Here is a 21,980-nt window from a genome sequence, read left to right on the forward strand (position 1 = left end):
TGTCCGGCGACATCACAGCCTGGTATGGAAACACCTTGCTTGTTACATACACCCATTATGCCCTTGAAAAGAAAATTCTACGAAAAGTAGCGGATACAGTTCAGTACATCACAGGTAAAGCCCTCCCCACCATTGAGTACATCTACACGAAGCATTGTCACAAGAAAGCAGCATCCATCATCAGGGAGCCCCACCACCAAAGACATATGGTTTCTTCTCACTGCTGCCATCAGGAAGGAAATACAGGAGCCTCAGGAACCACTAGGTTCAGGAACAGTTATTACCCCTCAGTCATCAAGCTCTTGAACCAAAGGGGATAACTTCACTCAACTTCGCTTGTCCCACAACTTATTTCAAGGACTCTTCACCTTGTTCTTTAAATTTATTTATTAGTTATTTATTTTTTATTTGCACAGTTTGTCTTTTGCACACTGGTTGAACGCCCAAGATGGTGTGGTTTTTGTTGATTTAACTATTTTGATATATTCTATTATGGATTTATTATGCCTGCAAGAAAATGAATCTCATGGTTGCATATGGTGACATATGTACTTTGATAATACATTTTACTTTGACATCCAAGTTTGGGAGATCATGGGAAACTTGCTATCTCCATTCCAATCTCCATAGACACTTGGACTGCAAGCCATGCTGATTAATCAAATTAGCCACCAACCATAGCCTTCCTTTTCAATACATGTTGTGCATCAAGTCCTGGTTTTGGACATAGAGATTTGGTGCCTCAAAACAGAAAATTCACTCACTCCTCAGAAAGCTCAGTATTCCAACATACTGTCAAAGGATCAGAAATGTCATGCAGTGGATTCTTGATGCAAGTTCACTGACTTCAACAGAGTCAACCATGACAAAATGTGAACTCTACTTAGGGGGAACAAAAAAAAGTGTTTCTAACTTCCAACTAAGTCAATGGTATTGTCAAAATGGAGATGCAGATGTTGGAATCTGCAATGACAACAAGAAAAAACAACAATGCCAGGGGAACTTAGCAGGTTAGACCACAAGATCATAAAACATAGGAGCAGAAATAGGCCATTTGGCCCAGAGTCTGCTCTGCCATTCAATCATGGATGACCCTTATTCCCTCCTCAGCCCCACTTCCCAGGCTTCTGCCCATAACCTTTGATGCCATATCCAATCAAGAGCCTATCAAGCTCTGCCTTAAGTACACCCACCAATGACCTGGCCTCCACAGCTGCCCATGGTAACAAATACCACAAATTCACCACCGTCTGGCTAAAGAAATTCCTCTGCATCTCTGTTTTAAATGGACGCTCCTCTGTCCTGAGGCTGTGCCCTCTTGTCCTAGATTCCCCCACCTTGGGAAACATCCTTTCCACACCTACTCTGACTAGGCCTTTCAACGTTCGAAATGTTTCAACGTGATCCCCTCTCATCCTTCTAAGTTCCAGTGAGTAAAGTCCCAGAGCCATCAACTGTCCATCATATGATAACCATTTCACTCACAGAATCATTCTTGTGAACCTCCTCTAAACCCTCTCCAATGCCAGCACATCTTTTCTTAGATGAGGAGGCAAAAACCGTTTAGAATACTCAGGGTGAGGCCTCAGCAGTGCCTTATAAAGTCTCAGCAACACACCCCTGCCCTTGTATTCTAGACCTCTTGAAAAGAATTCTAACATGGCATTTGCCTTCCTCAGCACTGACTCAACCTGCAAGTTAACCTTTAGGGTGTTATGCACAAGGACTCCCAAGTCTCTTTGCACCTCAGATTTTTGGATTTCCTCCCCGTTCAGAAAATATTCTGCATTTATTTTTATTAGCAAAGTGCATGACCATGCATTTCCAACATTGTACTTCATTTGCCACTTACTTGCCCATTCTCCAAATCTGTCTAAGCCCTTCTACAACCTTCCTGTTTCTTCAATACTACCTGCCCCTCCACCAACCTTCGTATCATCTGTAAACTTGGCTACCAAGCGACCAATTCCATCATCTAAATCATTTATATACAGCATAAAAAGCAGTTCCAACACCAACCCCTGCAGAACACCACTAGTCATTGGCAGCCAACCAAAAAAGGATCCTTTTATTACCACTTGCTGCCTCCTACCAATCAGCCAATGCTCTAACCACAAGAACATAAGAAATAGGAGGAGTAGGCCATCTGGGTCATCAAACCTGCTCCACCATTCAATAAGATCATGGTTGACCAGGCCATGGACTCATCACCACCTACCTGCCTTTTCCCCATAACTCTTAATTCCACTACTATGCAAAACTCTATCCAACTTTGTCTTAAATATTTACTGAGGTAGCCTCCACTGCTTCATTGGGCAGAGAATTCCACAGATTCACCACTCCTGGGAAAAGCAGTTCCTCCTCATCTCTGTCCTGAATCTACTTCCCTGGATCTTGAGACTATGACCCCTATTCTAGTCTCACCTATCAGTGTAAACAACTTTCCTGCCTCTTTCCTCATAGTCTAACCCCCTAATCTCTGAAATCAACCTGGTGAACATCCTCTGCACCACCTCCAAAGCCAATATATCCTTCAAGGAGACCAGAACTGCACACAGTTGTGGCCTCACCAGTATCCCATATAGTTGCAGCATAAACTCCCTGCTTTTAAATTCAATCCCTCTAGCAATGAAGACCAACATTCCATTTGCTTTCTTGATAGCCTGCTGCACCTGCAAACCAACCTTTTGTGATTCATGAACAAGTGTTCCCAAGTCCCTCTGCACAGCAGCATGCTGCAAATTTTTTTTTTACTATTTAAATAATCATCTGCTCTTTCATTTTTCCTTCCAAGGTGGATGACCTCACATTTACCAATATTGTACTCCATTTGTCAGACCCTTGCCCACTCACTGAACCTATCTATGTCTCTCTGCAGACTCTGTACTTTCTGCACAATTTGCTTTTCCACTCAATTTAGTATCATCAGCAAACTTAGATGCACTACACTTGGTCCCCGCTTCCTGATCGTTAATGTATATGGCCTGAGTCAGTGGTGGAGGCAGATACACTAGTGAAATTTAAGAAACTACTAGACAGGTATATGGAGGAATCTAAGGTGGGGGCTTATATGGGAGGCAGGGTTTGAGGGTCGGCACAACATTGTGGGCCAAAGGGCCTGTACTGTGCTGTACTATTCTATGTTCTATGTTCGTAAACAGTTGCGGGTCCAGCACAGACTCCTGCAGCACACCACTCACCACTGATTGCCAACCAGAGTAACACACATGTATCCCAATTCTCTGCTTTCTATTCATGAACCAATCCTTTATCCATGCTAATACATCATCCCCAACTCTAGGCATCCTTATCTTGTATGCCTTTTATGCAGCACCTTATCGAGCACCTTTTGGAAATCCAACTAAATAACGTTTATCTGTTCCCCTCTATCCACTGCACTCGTTATATCCTCAAAGAACTCCAATAAATGTGTCAAACAGGACCTGCCTTTGCTGAATCCGTGCTGCATCTGCCTGATGGATCCATTTGTTTCCAGATGGCTCATTATTTTTTCTTTAACTATAACTTCAAGCTACAGATGTTAAACTAACTGGCCTATAGTTAGCAAACACGAGAAAATCTGCTGATGCTGGAAATTCACACAAAATGCTGGTGGGACGCAGCAGGCCAGGCAGTATCTATAGGAAGAAGTACAGTCAACGTTTCGGGTCGAGACCCTTCGTCAGGACTAACAGGAAAAAGAGATAGTAAGAGATTTGAAGATTGGGGGGGAAGACCCGAAATGATAGGAGAAGACAGGAGGGGGAGGAATGAAACCAAGAGCTGGGAAGTTGCTTGGCAAAAGGAATACAAGGCTGAAGAAGGGGGAGTATCATGGGACGGAAGGCCTTGGAAGAAAGAAAGGGGGAGGTTATCCCTAGTGGGGTGGCAGGAGGATGGGGTGAGAGCAGATGTGCGTGAAATGGGAGAGATGTGTTTGAGGGCAGAGTTGATGGTGGAGGAAGGGAAGCCCCTTTCTTTAAAAAAGGAAGACATCTCCTTCATCCTGGAATGAAAAGCCTCATTCTGCGAGCTCCCCCTTTCTTTCTTCCTTCCAAGGCCTTCCATCCCACGATACTCCCCCTTCTCCAGCCTTATCCTTTTTGCCAATCAACTTCCCGGCTCTTGGCTTCATCCCTCCCCCTCCTGCCTTCTCCTATCATTTTGGGTCTCCCCCTCCCCCTCCTAAATCTCTTACCATCTCTTTTTCCCATTAGTCCTGAGGAAGGGTCTCGACCCGAAGCGTCAACTGTACTTCTTCCTATAGATGCTGCCTGGCCTGCTGCGTTCCACCAGCATTTTGTGTGTGTGGCCTCCAGTTACCTACCTTTTACCTACATCCGTTTTTTTTGAACAGTGGCATGACATTCAGCATTTTCCAATCTGCCAGGAGTCCAGAGTACAGAGAATCATCACCAAAGCCTCTACTAATAACTTTTGCCATTTCCTTCAGTACCCTGGGATGCGTTCCATCAGGACCAGGGGGCTTGTCTATCCTTAGGCCCAAAAGTTTGCTCAGCACTACCTCTTTAGTGATAGCTATTGTATCGAGATCCTCATCTCTCATCACATCCATAACATCTTTCTTTGGCCTGTTAGATGTGTCCTCCACCGTGAAGACTGACTCAAAATAGACTTTCAAAGCCTCAGCCGTTTCTTTATTACCCAATATCAATTCCCCCTTCTCGTCCTCCAAGGGACCTACATTCACTTTAGCCACCTTTTCCACTTTATATAATTACAAAAACTTTTACTATCTGTTTTTATATTTTGTGCTAGTTTATTTTCAAAATCTAGTTCCCTTTCTTTATTGCTCGCTTAGTGGTACTTTGTCACTTTTTAAAGTTTTCCCAATCTTCAGTTTCCCACTACTCTAGGCGACTTTCTAAGCTTGAGCATTTAGTTTGGTGCCTTCTTTTATTTCCTTTGTTATCCATGGCTGGCTCACCCCATCCTTACCGTTCTTGCTTTTAACTGGAATTCACTTTTGTTGAGCACCATGAAAAATCTCTTTGAAAGTCTTCCACTGTTCCTCAACTGTCCCACCATATAACCTGTGTTCCCAGTCTACAATAGCCAAATCCTCCCTCATCCCATTGTAGTCTCCATTGTTTAGGCATAATACACTGGTTTTCGATTGAACTATTGCACCCTCCATTTAGTAAACATAAGGAATTTGTATGAGAAATTCAATTATACTGTGATCACTCTTTCCAAGAGGATCCCCAACTATAAGATCATTAATTTTACCTGTCTCATTGCACAGGACCAGATCTCAGATAGAATGTTCCCTTGTAGATTCAGTAACAAGCTGTTCAAGAAAGCTATCACGGATGCATTCTATGAAGTCCTCCTCAAGACTACCTCGACCAACCCGATTCATCCAATCTATATGCAAGTTAAAAACTCCCATGATAACTGCTGTTCCATTCTTACATGCCTCAGATATTTCTGTTTATTGCCTATGCCACTGTAATGTTATTATTCAGTGGCTGACAGACAATTCCCACCAATGATTTTTTCCATTACTATTCTTAATCTCTACCCAGATGGATTCAACATTCTGCTCCTTAGATCTCATACAGTCTCTCACTATCTCCCAGATCTCATCTTTATTAAGAGTACTTCCCCACCTCCCTTACCTTCCTGCCTATCCTTCCAAATTGCCTGATATCCTTGGATATTTAATTCCCACTTCTCCCCACCCAGCAACATTTCTGTAACGGCCACTAAAACATACCTCTTTGTACTGATTTGCGCCACAAGTTCACTGACTTTGTTTCAGGTACTATGGGCATTCAAATAAAGTGCCCTCACACTCATTGTGCTTTTAAAATCTTGCAATCTTTCACTCCTTTGCACTTGACTTTTCTTCACTCCACCTCTTACTTTACTCTTTTTTTAATCTTTGGCTTCTTTTTCACTTTTTTTTTTACTTTATCCATACTTCTCCAATCTGTTGAACTCACTCCCTACTATTTTGTTTAAAGACCTATTCACAGCCCTAGTTATGCGATTTGCTAGGATCCAGGTCCTATCACGGCTCAGGTGGAGCCCGCCTCATTGGTACAGCTCCCTCCTTCCCCAATACTGGTACCAATTTCCCATAAATTCAAACCCATTTCTCCCATACCAATCCTTGAGCCACAAATTTAACTCTCCAATCTTCTTGACACTATGCCAATTTGCACGTAGCTCCGGCAGTAATCCAGAGATTTCTACCTTTTTCGTTCTGCTTTTTAAATTTAGTCCCTAGCTGCTCAAATTCCCTCAGCAGAACTCCTTTCCTCATTCTAGCCATGTTGTTGGTATCCACATGGACCACAACAACTGGATCTTTCCCTTCCCACTGCAAATTCCTCTGCAGGTCAGATAAGATGTCCCGAACCTGGGCACCAGGCAAGCAACACAGCCTTCAGGACACTATCCTCGTGGCTGAGAACTGTCTATTCCCCTGACTATACTATCCCCAATTACCATGACATTTCTCTTCTCTCCCCCCCCCCAAATGGTTCCCTGAACTACAGTGCAGTCACACCCTCTTGTCCCTGACCACAGACCAAATTTGAGGCAGCTAATCTAATGGGCATGACTACCTCCTGAAACAGAGAATCCAAGTAACTCTCCCCCTCCCTGATGTACCACAGTGTTTGAAGCTCAGATTCCATTGAGCCTGAGTTGCTCAAGCAGCCAACACGTGCTGCAAACGTGGTCACCAAGAATCACAATGGGGTCCACCAGATCCCACATCGTGCAGCTACAGCAAAACACCTGATACTGCATCATCCCTACTTTATTTAATTAGCTGTAATTTAGTGAGCTTTTATTCAACCACTACAAAAGCCTCATCTGCTACTTACCTGTGCCTCGACACCAAAGCCTCATGTTCCCACTCCTACACTGGTCCGCTCACACAATGGCCACACTGCTTTACTTTTATTTGCTCCTGCTAATGACCTGCGAATCAACTGGTCCACCGCTAATGCACCAAGCCCCGCGAAATGCTTGTTTTTTTAAACTCTCCTCCTCAACCTGTGCAAAGCTCTCTCTTCAAATCGATTGGTCCGCCACTAATGCCAGTAACTTTCCCTGTTATACCGTGGGTTCTTAACTTGGTAAGCAGCCTCATGTGTGACCCATGTCAAAGGCCTTCTGAAAGTCTAAATATACAACATCCACTGCATCATTTATCTATCCTACTTGTAATTTTCTCAAAGAAGTCCAACAGGTTCGCCAGGCAAGATTTTCCCTTAAAGAAACCATGCTGACTTTCTTCTATCTTGTGCCATTTTGTTAGGTGGCATTAGTGGAGGGCAATGGTCAGATGACATCTATGATGAAGGGCAATCATCTGGACTGAATGTAGGGACTCAAGAAACTGCTTTCATCCACAGATGCTGCCCAACCCGACGAGTTAAAAGATTTAACATTGATGGTTCTAAAATTATCCAGTCAAAACAGCTGTACAGTCTAGACCTGTATGCAAGATGAACAGCTGACTGAGGCCTTAGAGCCATGCCTATGGAAACATGTACAAATACAAAATGGTGTCTGGCCCAATAGTTTAAGACCAAAGACAATAAGTACAATAGTTTATTAAAGTTCATTAAAATTTTTTATTCACAAAGATTTGAAACCAGAGAATTTAAAACTTAAGTTCTCATAAATTTACAACAGCCAATTTGAAAATCAGCATATGTAAATGAAGCTAGTATTACAAGCTTTCTAACTAATTGAAATATATGTTTGTGTCTTTATCACCAACTTACTACACTTACTAAAAGAGGGTGACTGGCCTGAGAGCAGAGCTGACCTTAAAATTAAATGTTCACCACTTGTCTAAGTCTAGATCAATTTTGTTTTGTAATTTTATTATTAAAGCACTTTAACATTTTTTGAAGAGGTTGTGGCAAGGATTGCAGTAAAAAAAAATCACCTGTTTAATTCCAACAGCTTATAGGCAAATTTTTTTTAAATCATGGTGTATTCAATTTGCATGTTCAAATGCTGATTGCACAATTCTTTTGTAACTGCACAAGAAAGGAATAGTGATCAGAAGTGATGACATTTAGCTTGTACTGCAGATGGCTTGAAATTAGATCTGTTAAAGTGCTGGATAAACTCAAGAGACTTCAGTAGCTTGGTCACATGATAGTCCCTCAGAATAACATGTCCCAGAAGAGGCCACAGGGAGATAAAATTAGCACTTTAGACCACAGCAGTTCTTTAAGGCAGTAGCACATTCAGTTTTCTTAAGTCTCAAGAGGTCAAGGAGGTGTGGGCAAGAAGTGATAAAAATTCATTTTATCAGTCACTGCTTTAATAAAAAGCAATTTGTAAATTACTATTGAGGGATATGATGAACAAACTTTTTGTTAAAAACCCCAGTGAATTCTACATTTCTCACTTTGCAATGCAAACAGTTTCCAGATTATTGACACAAAGGAAATGGTGGACCACAGAAGCAAGATTTCTTGCTACTTAGCTGTTGTGGAACAACATGCTAACATGTTTCACCAGTGCAAGCTGGAGTGATGCCAATAAACTGCATAATTCAGCAAAAACATTGTTCTGTTTTTATTAGATTCAGTATTTTTGTACTGGCATGGCAATATGGCCAAACAGTTATCAGCCTTTGGTGTTATTAGTAGTTGAATACTTCCCTTCTCTTCCAAATTTTCCTGGTGCACCACACTGAGCCAAAATGTTTGCTCTCCAGTTACAGCCTAAGCTACAATACAACTCAACAGCAAATGCAAGCCACTTTCTGCTGCTTTGAATAAATGCAAGGTGCAAAACTAGACAACTGAAAATATAGTTAAAGCTTTAGGACAAAGAACAGATGCTAATCACTTATAATCACAGAAGATTCCAGTGGTGCACAACTAGCTCTAAAAGGACTTGCCCAAGGTTGTAAAATTGCATCTAGAGAACACCACCTTATTTATTCAGAGTCAGAATCTGAATCAGGTTTAATATCACTGGCACATGTTGTGAAATTTGTTAACTTTACAGCAGCAGTACAATGCAATCCATAATAAATAGAGAAAAAACTGATTACACACATACACACAGGTTAAAATAAGTAGTGCAAAGAAAACAAAAGTAGTGAGGTAGTGTTCCTGGGTTCAATGTCCAATGAGAAGTAGCTGTTCATGAATTGCTGAGTATGCACCTTCAGGCACCACTCCTTGAAGATGTTTTGGATACCACAGAGGCCAGTACCCATGATGGAACTAATTTTCACTCGCACAGATTTCACTCATATAGCAAGAATTATTACTGACAACTGAACAGGCACATTTCAGGATACAATTTTGCAAATTGTGGTCTAACTGGTGGTTGTTTAACTGCAACCATGTTACTCTATTGGTGTAGAAATACCAGTTTCTTTGTAACCATGTGCCAGGTGGGGGTGGGGTGGGGGTCTGAACCCAAAATTTCAAAGCTGACACCCTGGAGAATTTTTATTGTAAAAGTTCTGGACAATACCAGGAATTTATCATATGGAAATCCTAAAAACAAACCACCTATTTTGTATCACCATCACCCCTGCACAAATGTTTGTACTAATTGGGTCAGGATTGACCATGAACGTTATGTTCTAGCTGTCATATGCAAGCCAGGGCACTACAATAAAGGTGCTGCCCATGCTGCAGGCTCCCCTCTCCACACAAATGATGAATCCAAAAGAATGGCAGAGACTGATGAAGTTTGCCACCAGCTGCATCACAGGGGTTGCCAGTCAGTGTTGAACTCAACATAGGACTGCCTTAGAGACTCCAGCTCTGGATGTTTCACTTTGTGGTTTACTCCCAAAGCCTTTCCCATGAGTGGGTATAACCACACTGCAGAAGATGTTTAAAATCAGAATTTATCTTCACCTAGATAAGCTCCTAACCACAGGTGATGAGCTCCATCTGTCTGGACTAAGGCCTATATATTAAATATTTGACTCAGAGTTCCAATAACATGAAAAGTCACTAACAGAGGTATATTCCTCTTCATTCTTCTAAATCTGGCTGAACTCACCAGCCAAATGGATAGGACCTTCAGCATCTGGTTACATTTTCTATCGACCCACAACCTCAGTATCACCTCATTTGGAACTAAATTATTCAAGTCCACAAAGATCCATTGTTGACCTCCTAATTTCTCATCTACATGCTGTGCCCCTGGCCTCACCACAAGAACAATGTGTACAATTGATTCTTTCCAAACTGTCAGGCATCCAGTATTGAATAGGAATTCTCTCCAATACTGTAAAGACCAAGCCATTTATTATTCAATCTTTACTACAAACTTCATCCCTCTTTCAATGGCAAAAATGAACAATGGTTCACATTTCAAAGTTGCTGGTGAACGCAGCAGGCCAGGCAGCATCTCTAGGAAGAGGAACAGTCGACATTTCGGTCCTGATGAAGGGTCTCAGCCTGAAACGTCGACTGGACTCTTCCTAGAGATGCTGCCTGGCCTACTGCATTCACCAGCAACTTTTATGTGTTGCTCGAAATTCCAGCATCTGCAGATTTCCTCGTGTTTTTGTAATAGTTCATATTTACTGTTATTATCAACCCAAAGTAAGTTTCACATTACACATCTGCACAGAATAGCACAGATCCACTTGCAGCAGCATTATGGCTCAGTTTTGTGTGGCATAAACACAACCATGCATTTGCTATCTCAGTACAATCTCCCCCTCTGCAATACCATAAACTCCACAATGCATCATTTCACATGCACTCATCAGTGTGTACAAATTTTCAAACCTTTCGTGGACACACAGACCCCACCCACCCACCCCCCACCCAAAGACACTTGCAAATCTCTACAGATCTACAATGGACAGAATTCTGACTGGGTACATCACAGCCTGATATGGAGGCTCCCAGTGCACAGGATCACAAGGGACTAAAAAGGGTTGTAGACTCAGCCAGTGCCATCACAAGTACAACTCACCCCACCATCAGTACATGCCCTCTTCTCATTACTACCATAAGGAAAGACCCACATTCAAAAATTGAGGAACAGCACATTCAGAACAGGAAAATCTTCTCCTCTGTAGATTTCTGAATTGTGTCATACAAGTCAGTGATAATAAATAGGATTCTGAAATTCTTGACCAATATAACTGAAACTTAAATAATCAACCTAATAAGTTTTTATCATTAAATCGACTAAAATTCTGCAGCTGTGAAACAGTTTTAAAAGCAATTGACCTTAATTTGAATTTTTCCAAACCAAATCTAACATGATGCAAATAAACTCCCTTCCCCAAAGCCTTAACTACAAGCAACGGGTTAGGCCTGTAATGCATTCACTAGGTAAGTATTACCTGCTATCATTGACATGAAAAGATAAACAAGTAATTCTTTATCAACTTGTAATTGAAGGCCAACCCCAAAATTTAAGAGGTTTTAAAAAAATGCCAATGATGACTTTTTGCAGAGGTTCTTTTTAACCACGAGTACTTGAGCAGGGTTTCTTGCAGTAATATGAAAACTGTTCTCGTCAGCTCTCATTCTAGTCAACAGAAACTGTAAGGTAATATTAGTACCTTTTAAAAAAATTGTTATTCTTCAGATCAAATATTGCCAATAAGTAACAGAACAGGGTCCTTTCCTAAAAGGTTTCCTTAAAATTATACTTCAAAGAAACTTCTGCAACCAGATAACAACAGACTACAAAATCTAATTTTTGGCATTTATAATTAACCAAGGACACAACAAAATTAGAACCAATGTGTTTGAAATAACATCACAGATTAGCATCTCTCAGACATTTCTGATGGACATGACCCAGGCACAACTGCCATCAGTATATAGCAAAACCAACTGAACCAAGGTCCACATGTGCAGCTGAAGCAAACCTCAACATTTCCAGTTCTGTTGAAAGCTTTTAAACCCAAACCAGTAACTCCTTTTCTCTTTGAATTGATGCAGCACCTCTTGAAGATGTCTTTGATAGTAGAAAGGGTTGCGCTGGCTGAATCTACAACCGTCTGAAAGGTTCTCTGCGAGCCTATGCATTGGAGCCTCCATATTACATTGTGATGCAGTTTGTCTGTACACCTACAGAAATTTTCAAGTCTTTGATGCCTCCCTCTAGAAGCACCAGAGATCAATAACTTAATGTGAACTGTAAGTACTTGCAGCACGCATGGCCACTCCCGTGAATGATATTTGTTATGTGTCAAGTAGGGTACCATGCACAATTCTGATTTGATGGAGACAGACATGAGAGTACAGAGGAACATCTGGAGAAACTTCTGAAATGCCCGTTTCACTGCCACTGCTACTGTGTGATCCAGAATCTCCGGAGAAGGCCCCGAATCCTCAGCTTTGCTTGTTTCGGCGGCCGGGTGAGGTCAAAGGTGCTCGGGAGGCTGTATCGGAGGGGCTGGTCAGAGGCTCAAAGTTTTCAGATGGACGGACTCAGTGTTGGCTGTGGTCAGGTGCTTCTAATGAATAGGCAGTTGTCGGTGCCTGGGGGTTTATGGCAGGGAGTTTCTCCCTTTTGCCGCCACTATCAGGGACTCGGGAGTCGATCGGGACTTTGAAAAATTTTTTTAACATGCCCATGGTCTGCTCTTTATCAAATTATGATATTGCTTTGCACTGCTATAACTGTATGTTATAATTATGTGGTTCTGTCAGTGCTAGTTTTTGGTTTGTCCTGTTTTTCTGTGATATCACTCTGGAGGAACATTGTATCATTTCTTAATACATGCATGCATTTCTAAATGACAATAAACAAGGACTGACTGTTCTCATAATCTAATATTAATGAGTAAAATTCTGAATGGTACTTGCATTTCAAGTAAGAGCACATCTTAAACAATATACCAAGGTTGCACTTTTAACAAACTGTGGTCCAAAAATTTAACATTTGGTCTCCTATACAAGCAAGTTTTATAGTCTATTTAAATGAACATTTAGAGAAAGATTTCAGGTTCTACTTTAAAATCTCATGTACATGTTCTAAAAGAATTTGTCAAATTGACTTTCCAGCTACCCCTAAAAGAACAAGTTCCTCACTGATCCTGATGGAATGGCAGAGTTATTGTAGAGGCATTTATGATAACTTACCAAAATTCTCCCCATTTTGGCTTGCCTTTTACACCTTTCTCTTCTCGTCTCATCTGCCCATTACCTCCCCCTGGTGCCCCTTCTCCTCCCTTTTCTCCCAAGGTCAACTCTCCTCTCATATCATATTCTTTCTTCAGCCCTTTACCTTTTCCACTCCCAGTTTCTCACTTCATCACCCCTTCCCCCACCCATTTTCCTCCTCACCTAGCTTCGCCAATCAACCTGTAGTCCGCCTGTAGTTCTTCCACTCTCCCCACCCCACTTTCTAATTCTGTCTTCTTTTCCTTTCCTTGCTATTCTTGATGAAGGGTCTCAGCCCAACATGTCGACTCTTTATTTCTGACCTGCTGAGTTCCTTCAGGGGTGTCTGTGTCTGTGTGTGATTTTGTTTGTTTTCGGGGCAGGTCCTGGCAGATGGGAAAACAGCAAATGTCATGCCAATATTCAAAAAAGAATGTAGGGAAAAGGCAGGTAATATAAGCAGCTTAACACCTCTAGTCAGGAAAATGCTTGAAGCCATCATTAAGAGAGAAGTAGCGAGACATATGGATAGAAATTATTCCATCAGCCAGACACAGCAGAGATTCAGAAAGAGCAGGTTCTGTTTAACAAGCTTACTGCAGTTCTATAAAGATATAATGATAGAGGGCAATAGGTGGACATAACATACTTGGATTTCTAGAGATGTTCAATAACGTGTTGCATGAAAGCCTCATCCATAAGAATGCAATAAGTTGTATTAGCACAGACAGAGGATTAGTTAACCAATAGAATGCAGAACATTGGGATAAATGGGTGTTTCTCTGGTTGGCAGTCAGTAATGAATGAATGCTACAGGAGTGCTGGTCTTGCAAATGTTTACAATATACATTAACGATTTGGAAGAAGGGTCAGAGAGTACCTATCTAAATTGCTGATAACACTAAGAGTGGAAAAGCAAATTGCATAAAGGATGCAGAGAATCTAGAGATTATAGATAGGTTAAGTAAATGAGCAAATGGAATACAATATTGGTAAATGTGAGGTCATTCATTTCTGAAAGAAAAATAGAATATCAGATTATTATTTAAATTGTGAAAGATTGTAGCATGGTGTTGTGCAGAGGGTTTTGGGAGTGCTGGTGAATGAGTTGCACAAGGCTATCAAGGCGGTAAATGGAATATTGGCGTAATGCACGCAAAATGCTGGAGGAACCCAGCAAGCGAGAATGGAATAAAGAGTCAATGTGCCGAGATCTTTCATATACTGGCTTTGGAGGAGATGCAGAGGAAGTTCATTAGGTTGATTCCACAGATGAGGGATTGAGCCATCTGGGAATCTACACCCTGGAACTCTGTAGAATGAGGTAATCTTATAGAAACATACAAATTATAAAAGGGACATAAGGTAAATGAGCAAGGTTGTTTCCAGGTTAGAACTAGGAGAATAGCCTCAAGATTCAGGACAGATTGAGGATAGAGATAAGGAGGGACTGCATTTCCTGGAGTTGTGAATCTGCAGAATCATCTGCCTCAGGGAACAGTGGGGGCTAACTCATTAAATACACTTAAAACAGTTAGATAGATCCTTGCACAGTAGGGAAATTAGGGTTAAGGGGACCAGAATCCACAGCCAGATCAGCCATGATCTTATTGAATAGTGGAGCAGACTCAACCAGCTAAATGGCCCATTCCTGCCCTAATTTCTTAGCGGCAACTTCTACTAAAACTATAGCTAATGATGTTTGATAAGCCATTTCAAAATATTAACCCTGCAGTGATAATGAATAAAACATTTCCAAGTCACAATGCATCATGAAGGCGGATTCATACACATTTTCCACCTTGGTTGGAGAAACAGTGGGTTTGGGAGACACTCCCAGAATAAACTAAATGAATAACTATTGCATTTTGTTGATGGCGCAAATACCTAGGGAGGATACGAGGCATTAATCAAGATAGTCTAACCTGGATGGCATCAAGCTTCTGGAGTGCTGTTGGAGCAAGTAATGTGTATTTACTGACACACTTGAGCCCCATTAGTGGCAAAATGCTTGGGGCAACAGAAGGCAAATCACTCACCACAAAGTATCCAGTTTAGTCTTATAGCCACAGGATGTATAGCTTAACCAGTTTAGTTTCAGTTTAACGGCAACATCCTACTTATCAAAGCTTAGGAACATTAGTAATGTTGAAACCACTTAATATTATGCGTAGATTATTGGAAATAGTTATCAAAGCTAATGACAAACCTGATTAAAACACTACACTCTCTCACACTACTCCCTTAATTGAGCCCCCCCCCCACAACCACCAATTCCAAAGGATGCAAATTTACGTGGTTCAGCATCAGATCAAGCTGGACCATAAAGCAGATACTGGACTCTACTCTCATCTGTCAAATCAGTTCATTCTTGCAAAAGTTCACCTTAGCCTGAAGTGACCCTCAGCTTCTTTTCCCTACAAATTAGTATTCTTAAACTTTGATAGTCCCTCCAACACTACCTCAAAAAAGAGCACCAACAGCTCAGAGATGCTATGACAAGAGTCCATCTACTCTGCTTTGCCCCTGCCTTCCCAATCATTATCCTCATCTTCCTCCCCCCCCCCCACAATTCTAATCCCAAATTCAATTTTATTCTAGTTTCTACTTTGGCTCTTGGACCTGACAAGAATTTATCTCTAGCTCCCCCAACAATACCATCAACGAAAAGTTACCATATTCAGTCAGCAAATTAAAGTAGATAGTAGAGTTCCTACTACTTGGGTTCTGTCATCCTCTATTTCAAATCACTCCTTTCCTCACAATATTTACTTTCCTTCAATGCAAACAGCTATCTTATCTCTTCTGACCAAGTTTTAAAAGGCTTGCCCAATATCCTTTGAAGTTCCTTAGCCTCTTCAAACGTTAAAGCTTCCCATTTGAGAAGAAAGATAACCTATCAAATAAATAACCTTCTAACCCATTCCTCCATTCATCAAAATCATCCAAAATTTTGTCTCTAGTTGCTTTTTAAAAACAGATGTAGACAGATTTTACTTATCGCTACTTAAAATTAACTTTTTTGGCATTAGACACATGATTTTTTTTTAGTTGACAGCCATAACAGAACCCAACTCCAGAAGAACAGCTACACACTTCAATAAAATCTGGTCAACATACATCAGGCACCTTGCCACACCCTTCAGGAACTGAATATGTCTACTTTTTAAATTCTGTTCAAACACAAAAGGAACACATTATCTGCTTGCCCTTTCATGGATGCTTCTAAAGAGCTGCAGTACTAAACACCCAAGCTTTCTGATGTAGAGTAAATTGCAATCTATGAATAAACCAATTTGGTAGATTAATTGGCTACAATTGTTTGTGTAACTGATAACATTAACCTTCAAAAATTATGGGTGTGTACTAGAAATTTTAGCTGTGTAATCCAGGAAGAATAAACAGGTTTTATAATCACACAGTGTAAACATCCAGAAGAGTCATATTATCAGTAAATTTAAAGCACTATAGTAGCTTTTCAAGTCAAGTCACTTTTTATTGTCATTTCGACCATAACTGCTGGTACAGTACACAGTAAAAACGAGACAATGTTTTTCAGGACCATGGTGCTACATGAACAATACAAAAACTACACTGAACTACGTAAAACAACATAAAACTACACTAAACCAGTTGATTTTAAAAATATATATATTCCTACAAATAAACTCTTCTTGGACTTCTAGCCGAGTACAGGTATCGATTATAACAAACGTTTTGATGACAAAGTAGCATGTCTAGTCTGGTACCTGATGAAGATGGCAAAGTTTGCCATTGAAACGTCAATTATAATCAATACCTGTACCCAATTGGAAGCCCAAGAAGTGTTTGTCATATATGCTGGGGAAGCACTAGATCTTTTTTCAATATATTTTGATTATGAATCTAATATTGCTCCCAGCTACAAATATTACCCAAGACAGATCTAGCTCCATCAGTCTCAAGTTTCCCTATTAAATCGCGTTACTTTTACTTAAGTATAGTAGGTCTACTAACAGCATTTAAATACTAAACCATAGAACCATAGAACACTATAGCACAGAAAACAAGCCATTCGGCCCTTCTAGTCTGTGCCGAAACTTTATTCTGCTAGTCCCATTGGCCTGAACCCAGTCCATAACCCTCCAGACCTCTGCCATCCATGTAGATATCCAATTTATTCCTAAAACTTAAGAGTGAGCTCGCATTTACCACTCTGATGGCAGCATGTTCCACACTCCCACCACTCTGAGTTAAGTTTCCCCCTAAACCTTTCACCCTAAAGCCATATCCTCTCGTATTTATCTCTCCTAATCTAAGTGGAAAGAGCCAACTCACATTTACTTTGTTGTACCCCTCATAATTTTGTAAACCTCTATCAAATCCCCCCTCATTCTTCTACGGTCCAAGGAATAAAGTCCTAACCTGTTCAATCTTTCCCTGTAACTCAACTCCTGAAGACCCAGCAACATCCTAGTAAATCTTCTCTGAACTCTTTCAATCTTACTGATATCCTTCCAGAACTGCACACAATACTCCAAATTTGGCCTCACCAATGTCTTATACAACCTCACCATAACATCCCAACTCCTATACTCAATACTTTGATTTATGAATGCCAGGACGCCAAAAGCCTTCTTTACAACCCTGTCTACTTGTGACGCCACCTTCAGGGAATTATGTATCTGAACTCCCAGATCTCTTTGTTCATTTCCTCGGTGCCCTACCATTTACTGTGCATGTCCTACCTTGATTTGTCCTTCCGAAACGCAACACCTCACACTTGTCTGCATTAAATTCCATCTGCCATTTTCTGGCCCATTTTTCCAGTTGGTCCAGATCCCTCTGCAAGCTTTGAAAGCCTTCCTCGCTGTCCACAACGCCTCCAATCTCAGTGTCGTAAGATGCACAATATCTCTCTCACTCTCAAGCACCAACTTCCATCAGCCAGCAGTCTGTAAAAACACCTCTCTGGAACTGCAGCTAGCTAGGAGAATAATCTCCTGTCAGCTAATTTTGGAGATTATGTACGATTATCCTGCCCTGCCAACAACATTGATTACCAATTTATACTAAAATGTTCAGTGATTAGGATAGTAGTGAGTATACTTTCTATTACAGAAAATCAGCTGAATATTTCTAGAATTTAGCACATCTAGTTTGTCAAGGTATTTTGAAACATGTACTAACAAATCTCTGAACCAGTAATGAAGGGTAAATATTGCTTTCTTATAGAAGTATTAAAAAAGAATCAAGCCACCTGTTTGATCAACATCCTGTGGAATAAATTCTGGTAACTATCTGCAGATCATCTTAAAGCAATTCAGCCTTTATTTTAATCAACTACTTGAAATGTTTAACCCAAAATCAATAGCAGCCTTTTAAATAATAAACAAAATTGAAAAGGTTTTCTTTACTATAGTGTTATCCCGGAGACTCAAATCATAATCTGCAGCAACCCTGCTTTTCATTTAATTTGGCAATAGATCTAAAACTCACAACTTTACAGACATATTGCCTTCATTGAGCACTCACAATACATCAGAGCTGAGCTCCCTTCCTTCAAATGCTAATAATCACAGCCTAGCCTTAATGAAGTCGGCCGTTTTGCTGGCTGCAACACCTTGGTATGACACTTGTCTAAATTACTACATTTCTCTTTGTCTAACATTGGTTCTCTTCATATTAACACTTCTGAGAAATCATAAGGAAGCTAATTTACTGTATGCAATAACCTTAAAATGTGAGTGGCTAATCAGGTATTTGCATATCCCAGTACTTCAAAGGTTTCCCCAAAAACCTGAAATCTAAGTGTTTCACCACTGACTTCTATTTGGCCTGAAACAATGTTAGTTAAATTATGAATTATACATTCTGAATATTGATCTTTAAATACAACTGGCATTTCACAATCTAAAAGGCAAAAAAATAACAAACCCAGATAAGGAAGAAAAACAAAAATGAAAATGCTGCAAATACTCAAAATACTTCAGATTGATGACACTTCATCTGAACCATGGAAACAAAAATATTTCAAGCTGCAGAGAAAGGAGAGGGATTGAAAGAACAAAGACAAGTTTGTGACAGAATGGAGATCAGGAGAGACAGATGCAAATAACGGTATTGCCAGCTGAGAAACAAAGCCATATTGATTCCAAATTATCAGTCTGGTAAAATGCAAGTCAGAGAAAGAGGGTGAAAACAAAGCCAATGCTATAATTGAGATCTACAGAGAAAAAGTAGTTTAACAGGTCACTGATCCTTCACTGTAACTGACCTGTTCAGATGCCAAATTCAGCTGGTTTAATACAACAGCAGTATAACTTTGTATTTGTCAGAATTACATTCAGTCAGCCATTCCCTCTCCACTTTGCTAACTGATCTAGATTCTGTTGTAACCTTAGACAACCTTCTTCATTGTCCACCACATTACCAATTTTGGCATCAGATGCAAGCTTACTATTGCTTGCCACCTACATTCTCCCCAAAATCTTTAGTATGGATAACAATGACTATACTGGAACACTAAAGCCTGTGGCACACCACTAGTTACAGGTTTTCAATCTGGAAAACAACCCTCCTCCTCCTACCAAGCCCATATCAATTTTCTTTTTTGCCCTGGATCCTATGTATTCAAACTGTCTGGACCAGCTTACCCTGCAACACAAAATCTACTTACCTACCTTGATAACATCCATCACCTGCCCTCAATTATAGGTTCTTATGATACTGGGGCAGAATTGTGCTATTTAGCTCATTAAGTCAGCTCCATGATTCAATAATGGCAGAGTTGATTTTTTCCCCCAACACTTTGGCTCATCTTCTCCCATAACCCTTAAACCCCTCACCAAAAATCCCATCCTTCTTAAATATACAGAATGATTTGACCCTCACAGTCCTCTGTATCAACTAATTCCTGGCTGCCTGTAACAAGACGAATCGCAAGGTTGTATATAGTATGCATACTTCGATAATAAATGTACTTCGAACTTTGAGATTTTCCATCTACTAGATGAAGAAATTCCTCTTCACCCCAGTGATAAAGGAACACCCCTTTATTCTGAGGCTTTGCCCTCTGAACCTAGATGGTCCAACTAATTTAAATATCCTCCCCATATTCACTCTGTCAAGGCCGTTCAGTATCCTTTAAGTTTCACTGAAATCCTCCCCAAAGACCCAGAGGCATCAAACACTCATCACCTTTTATTCCTGTGAACCATTTCTAGGCCCTCTCCAGAAAATCTCTCCTTGGACAGGCCCAGTTTCCCTGGTCACCTCCTTAAAAAAACTCAGGAAACTTTCTTCTGTGACTTCCTGGCGTACTCCACAATCTCTCTCAAAATCCACTCCTTTCTTGCAGCTTCTTCACATGCAATTTCCTTCAAAGCACCCAGAGATTCCAAAGTCCTCTTGCAGCTTAAGTAACAATTCACTCGTACTAATAGAGTGTACTGCATTTGACACTAGCAATGTGCTCTCCTTTACATTCATCAACTGCATGGAGAGAAGGAGTCTACACGGGCAACAGCTTGCTCTCTATATTGTACTGCCTTGGCTCGTTGAGACAGCTAGGATGCAACATCCATGGTCGACCCCAATTAATGGAGGGCCTACTACAGAATACAAACAAGTCCTACAGTAAGCACGAGGAACAACATCTCATCTTTCAAACAGGAATGTTACAGAACCCAGGACTTGAATTTAACAATGAGAAACAGGCTTTCGCAGTTTCATCAGGACAGAGCAGTTTTGATGAAAAGTTATTAATAAGTAACATTTCCCACCCTCCACCAATTCTGCTCCATCAAGTTCTTTCAGTAGTGTTATTCCAGATTTCCAGCAACTGTTGTATTTAGTATCCCACAGTTCCAGCAGACTGGTGTCCTCACACCTTCTATTCATCCTCCTCCAAACAGATTAATTGCAATTACTAAACTTTCATCTTCTTCCAGTTTACACCATCATTTTGTCATTCTCTTGCTCTACATCCAATTCATTCTCACCTCTCCCCTTCTAAAAGCATTTCATCAGTTACATATTACTTCAAGTTCTGATGAAAAATCTTTGTGGAAAAACATTAATTCTGTTTCTGCTCATTGACACAGTCTGCCTGCAGGCCATTTCCAGCACTCCGTCTTCAGAGTCCACCTTACAAAGTTGTTTTATAATTCTCCACATGCAGTGCAACAAAGCAGTCATAATGTGAACTGAAATGTTAAACTTCAAACCAAGAGATTGACCAGTTAAATTCCAACTTCTTTTGATCAGAGTGAAGTCTGTACAAGTAGACCTTAAGGTCACAACACTGAAGTGTCAATGCTAAGGTCAATAAGAACACATGTAACTGCATATCCCAGTATTAGAAATTACTTTCATCCTATCCTTGTGAAAATCAAAAACAAATCAAGCAAGCTCAATTATGTTTGACAATTTATTTGGTTTAACTCTTTTTAGCTCAATAATCTAAATGTTTAAAAAAATAAAATCTGACATTAGGTTACCGATTTAGTCACAATCAGAATTAATCCTAGGCTGTGGAGACTGAAATTTCATAAATTAAGAAAATCATTCAGCTCCCCAAATCAGAATCGGGGAAAGCAAAGTATTAAAATTTTAGTAAAAGTCGAGCAATTGAAAAGACAATTACAAATGTGACAAGAGATGCAACAATAAAAAGTTCTACTATAACCATATTTACCTTTTGTTTACCGGTTTCTCATCCTTTTCATATGGCTTCACAAACCATTTCCCAATCCGCACAAAGTTCCTATTTAACAAGCACCTTTGAAAAAGAAAAGGAAGCTGGTCATAAATGGAAAAACTGTTGAAAAGCAACTTTGGAACATTGCTCTTTTTCAAGTTTATATTTCAATCAGCCAAACTGACAGAAAA

The 21,980-nt window shown here is 40.4% G+C and overlaps 1 protein-coding gene across 3 annotated transcripts in view; it reads right to left on the reverse strand.

Annotated features, from left to right (window-relative positions):
* The window catches only part of med13a (mediator complex subunit 13a), a 174,094-nt gene that overhangs the window by 97,404 nt on the left and 54,710 nt on the right, over positions 1-21,980 (reverse strand). For all 3 annotated transcript variants that reach the window (XM_072243538.1, XM_072243539.1, XM_072243540.1), the window contains one exon: positions 21,787-21,870. In XM_072243538.1, the coding sequence (XP_072099639.1) occupies positions 21,787-21,870 (84 nt within the window). The remainder of the gene's footprint in view (positions 1-21,786; positions 21,871-21,980) is intronic.

The sequence above is a fragment of the Mobula birostris genome, chromosome 25, assembly GCF_030028105.1.
Source record: "Mobula birostris isolate sMobBir1 chromosome 25, sMobBir1.hap1, whole genome shotgun sequence".
Lineage (NCBI taxonomy): Eukaryota > Metazoa > Chordata > Chondrichthyes > Myliobatiformes > Myliobatidae > Mobula > Mobula birostris.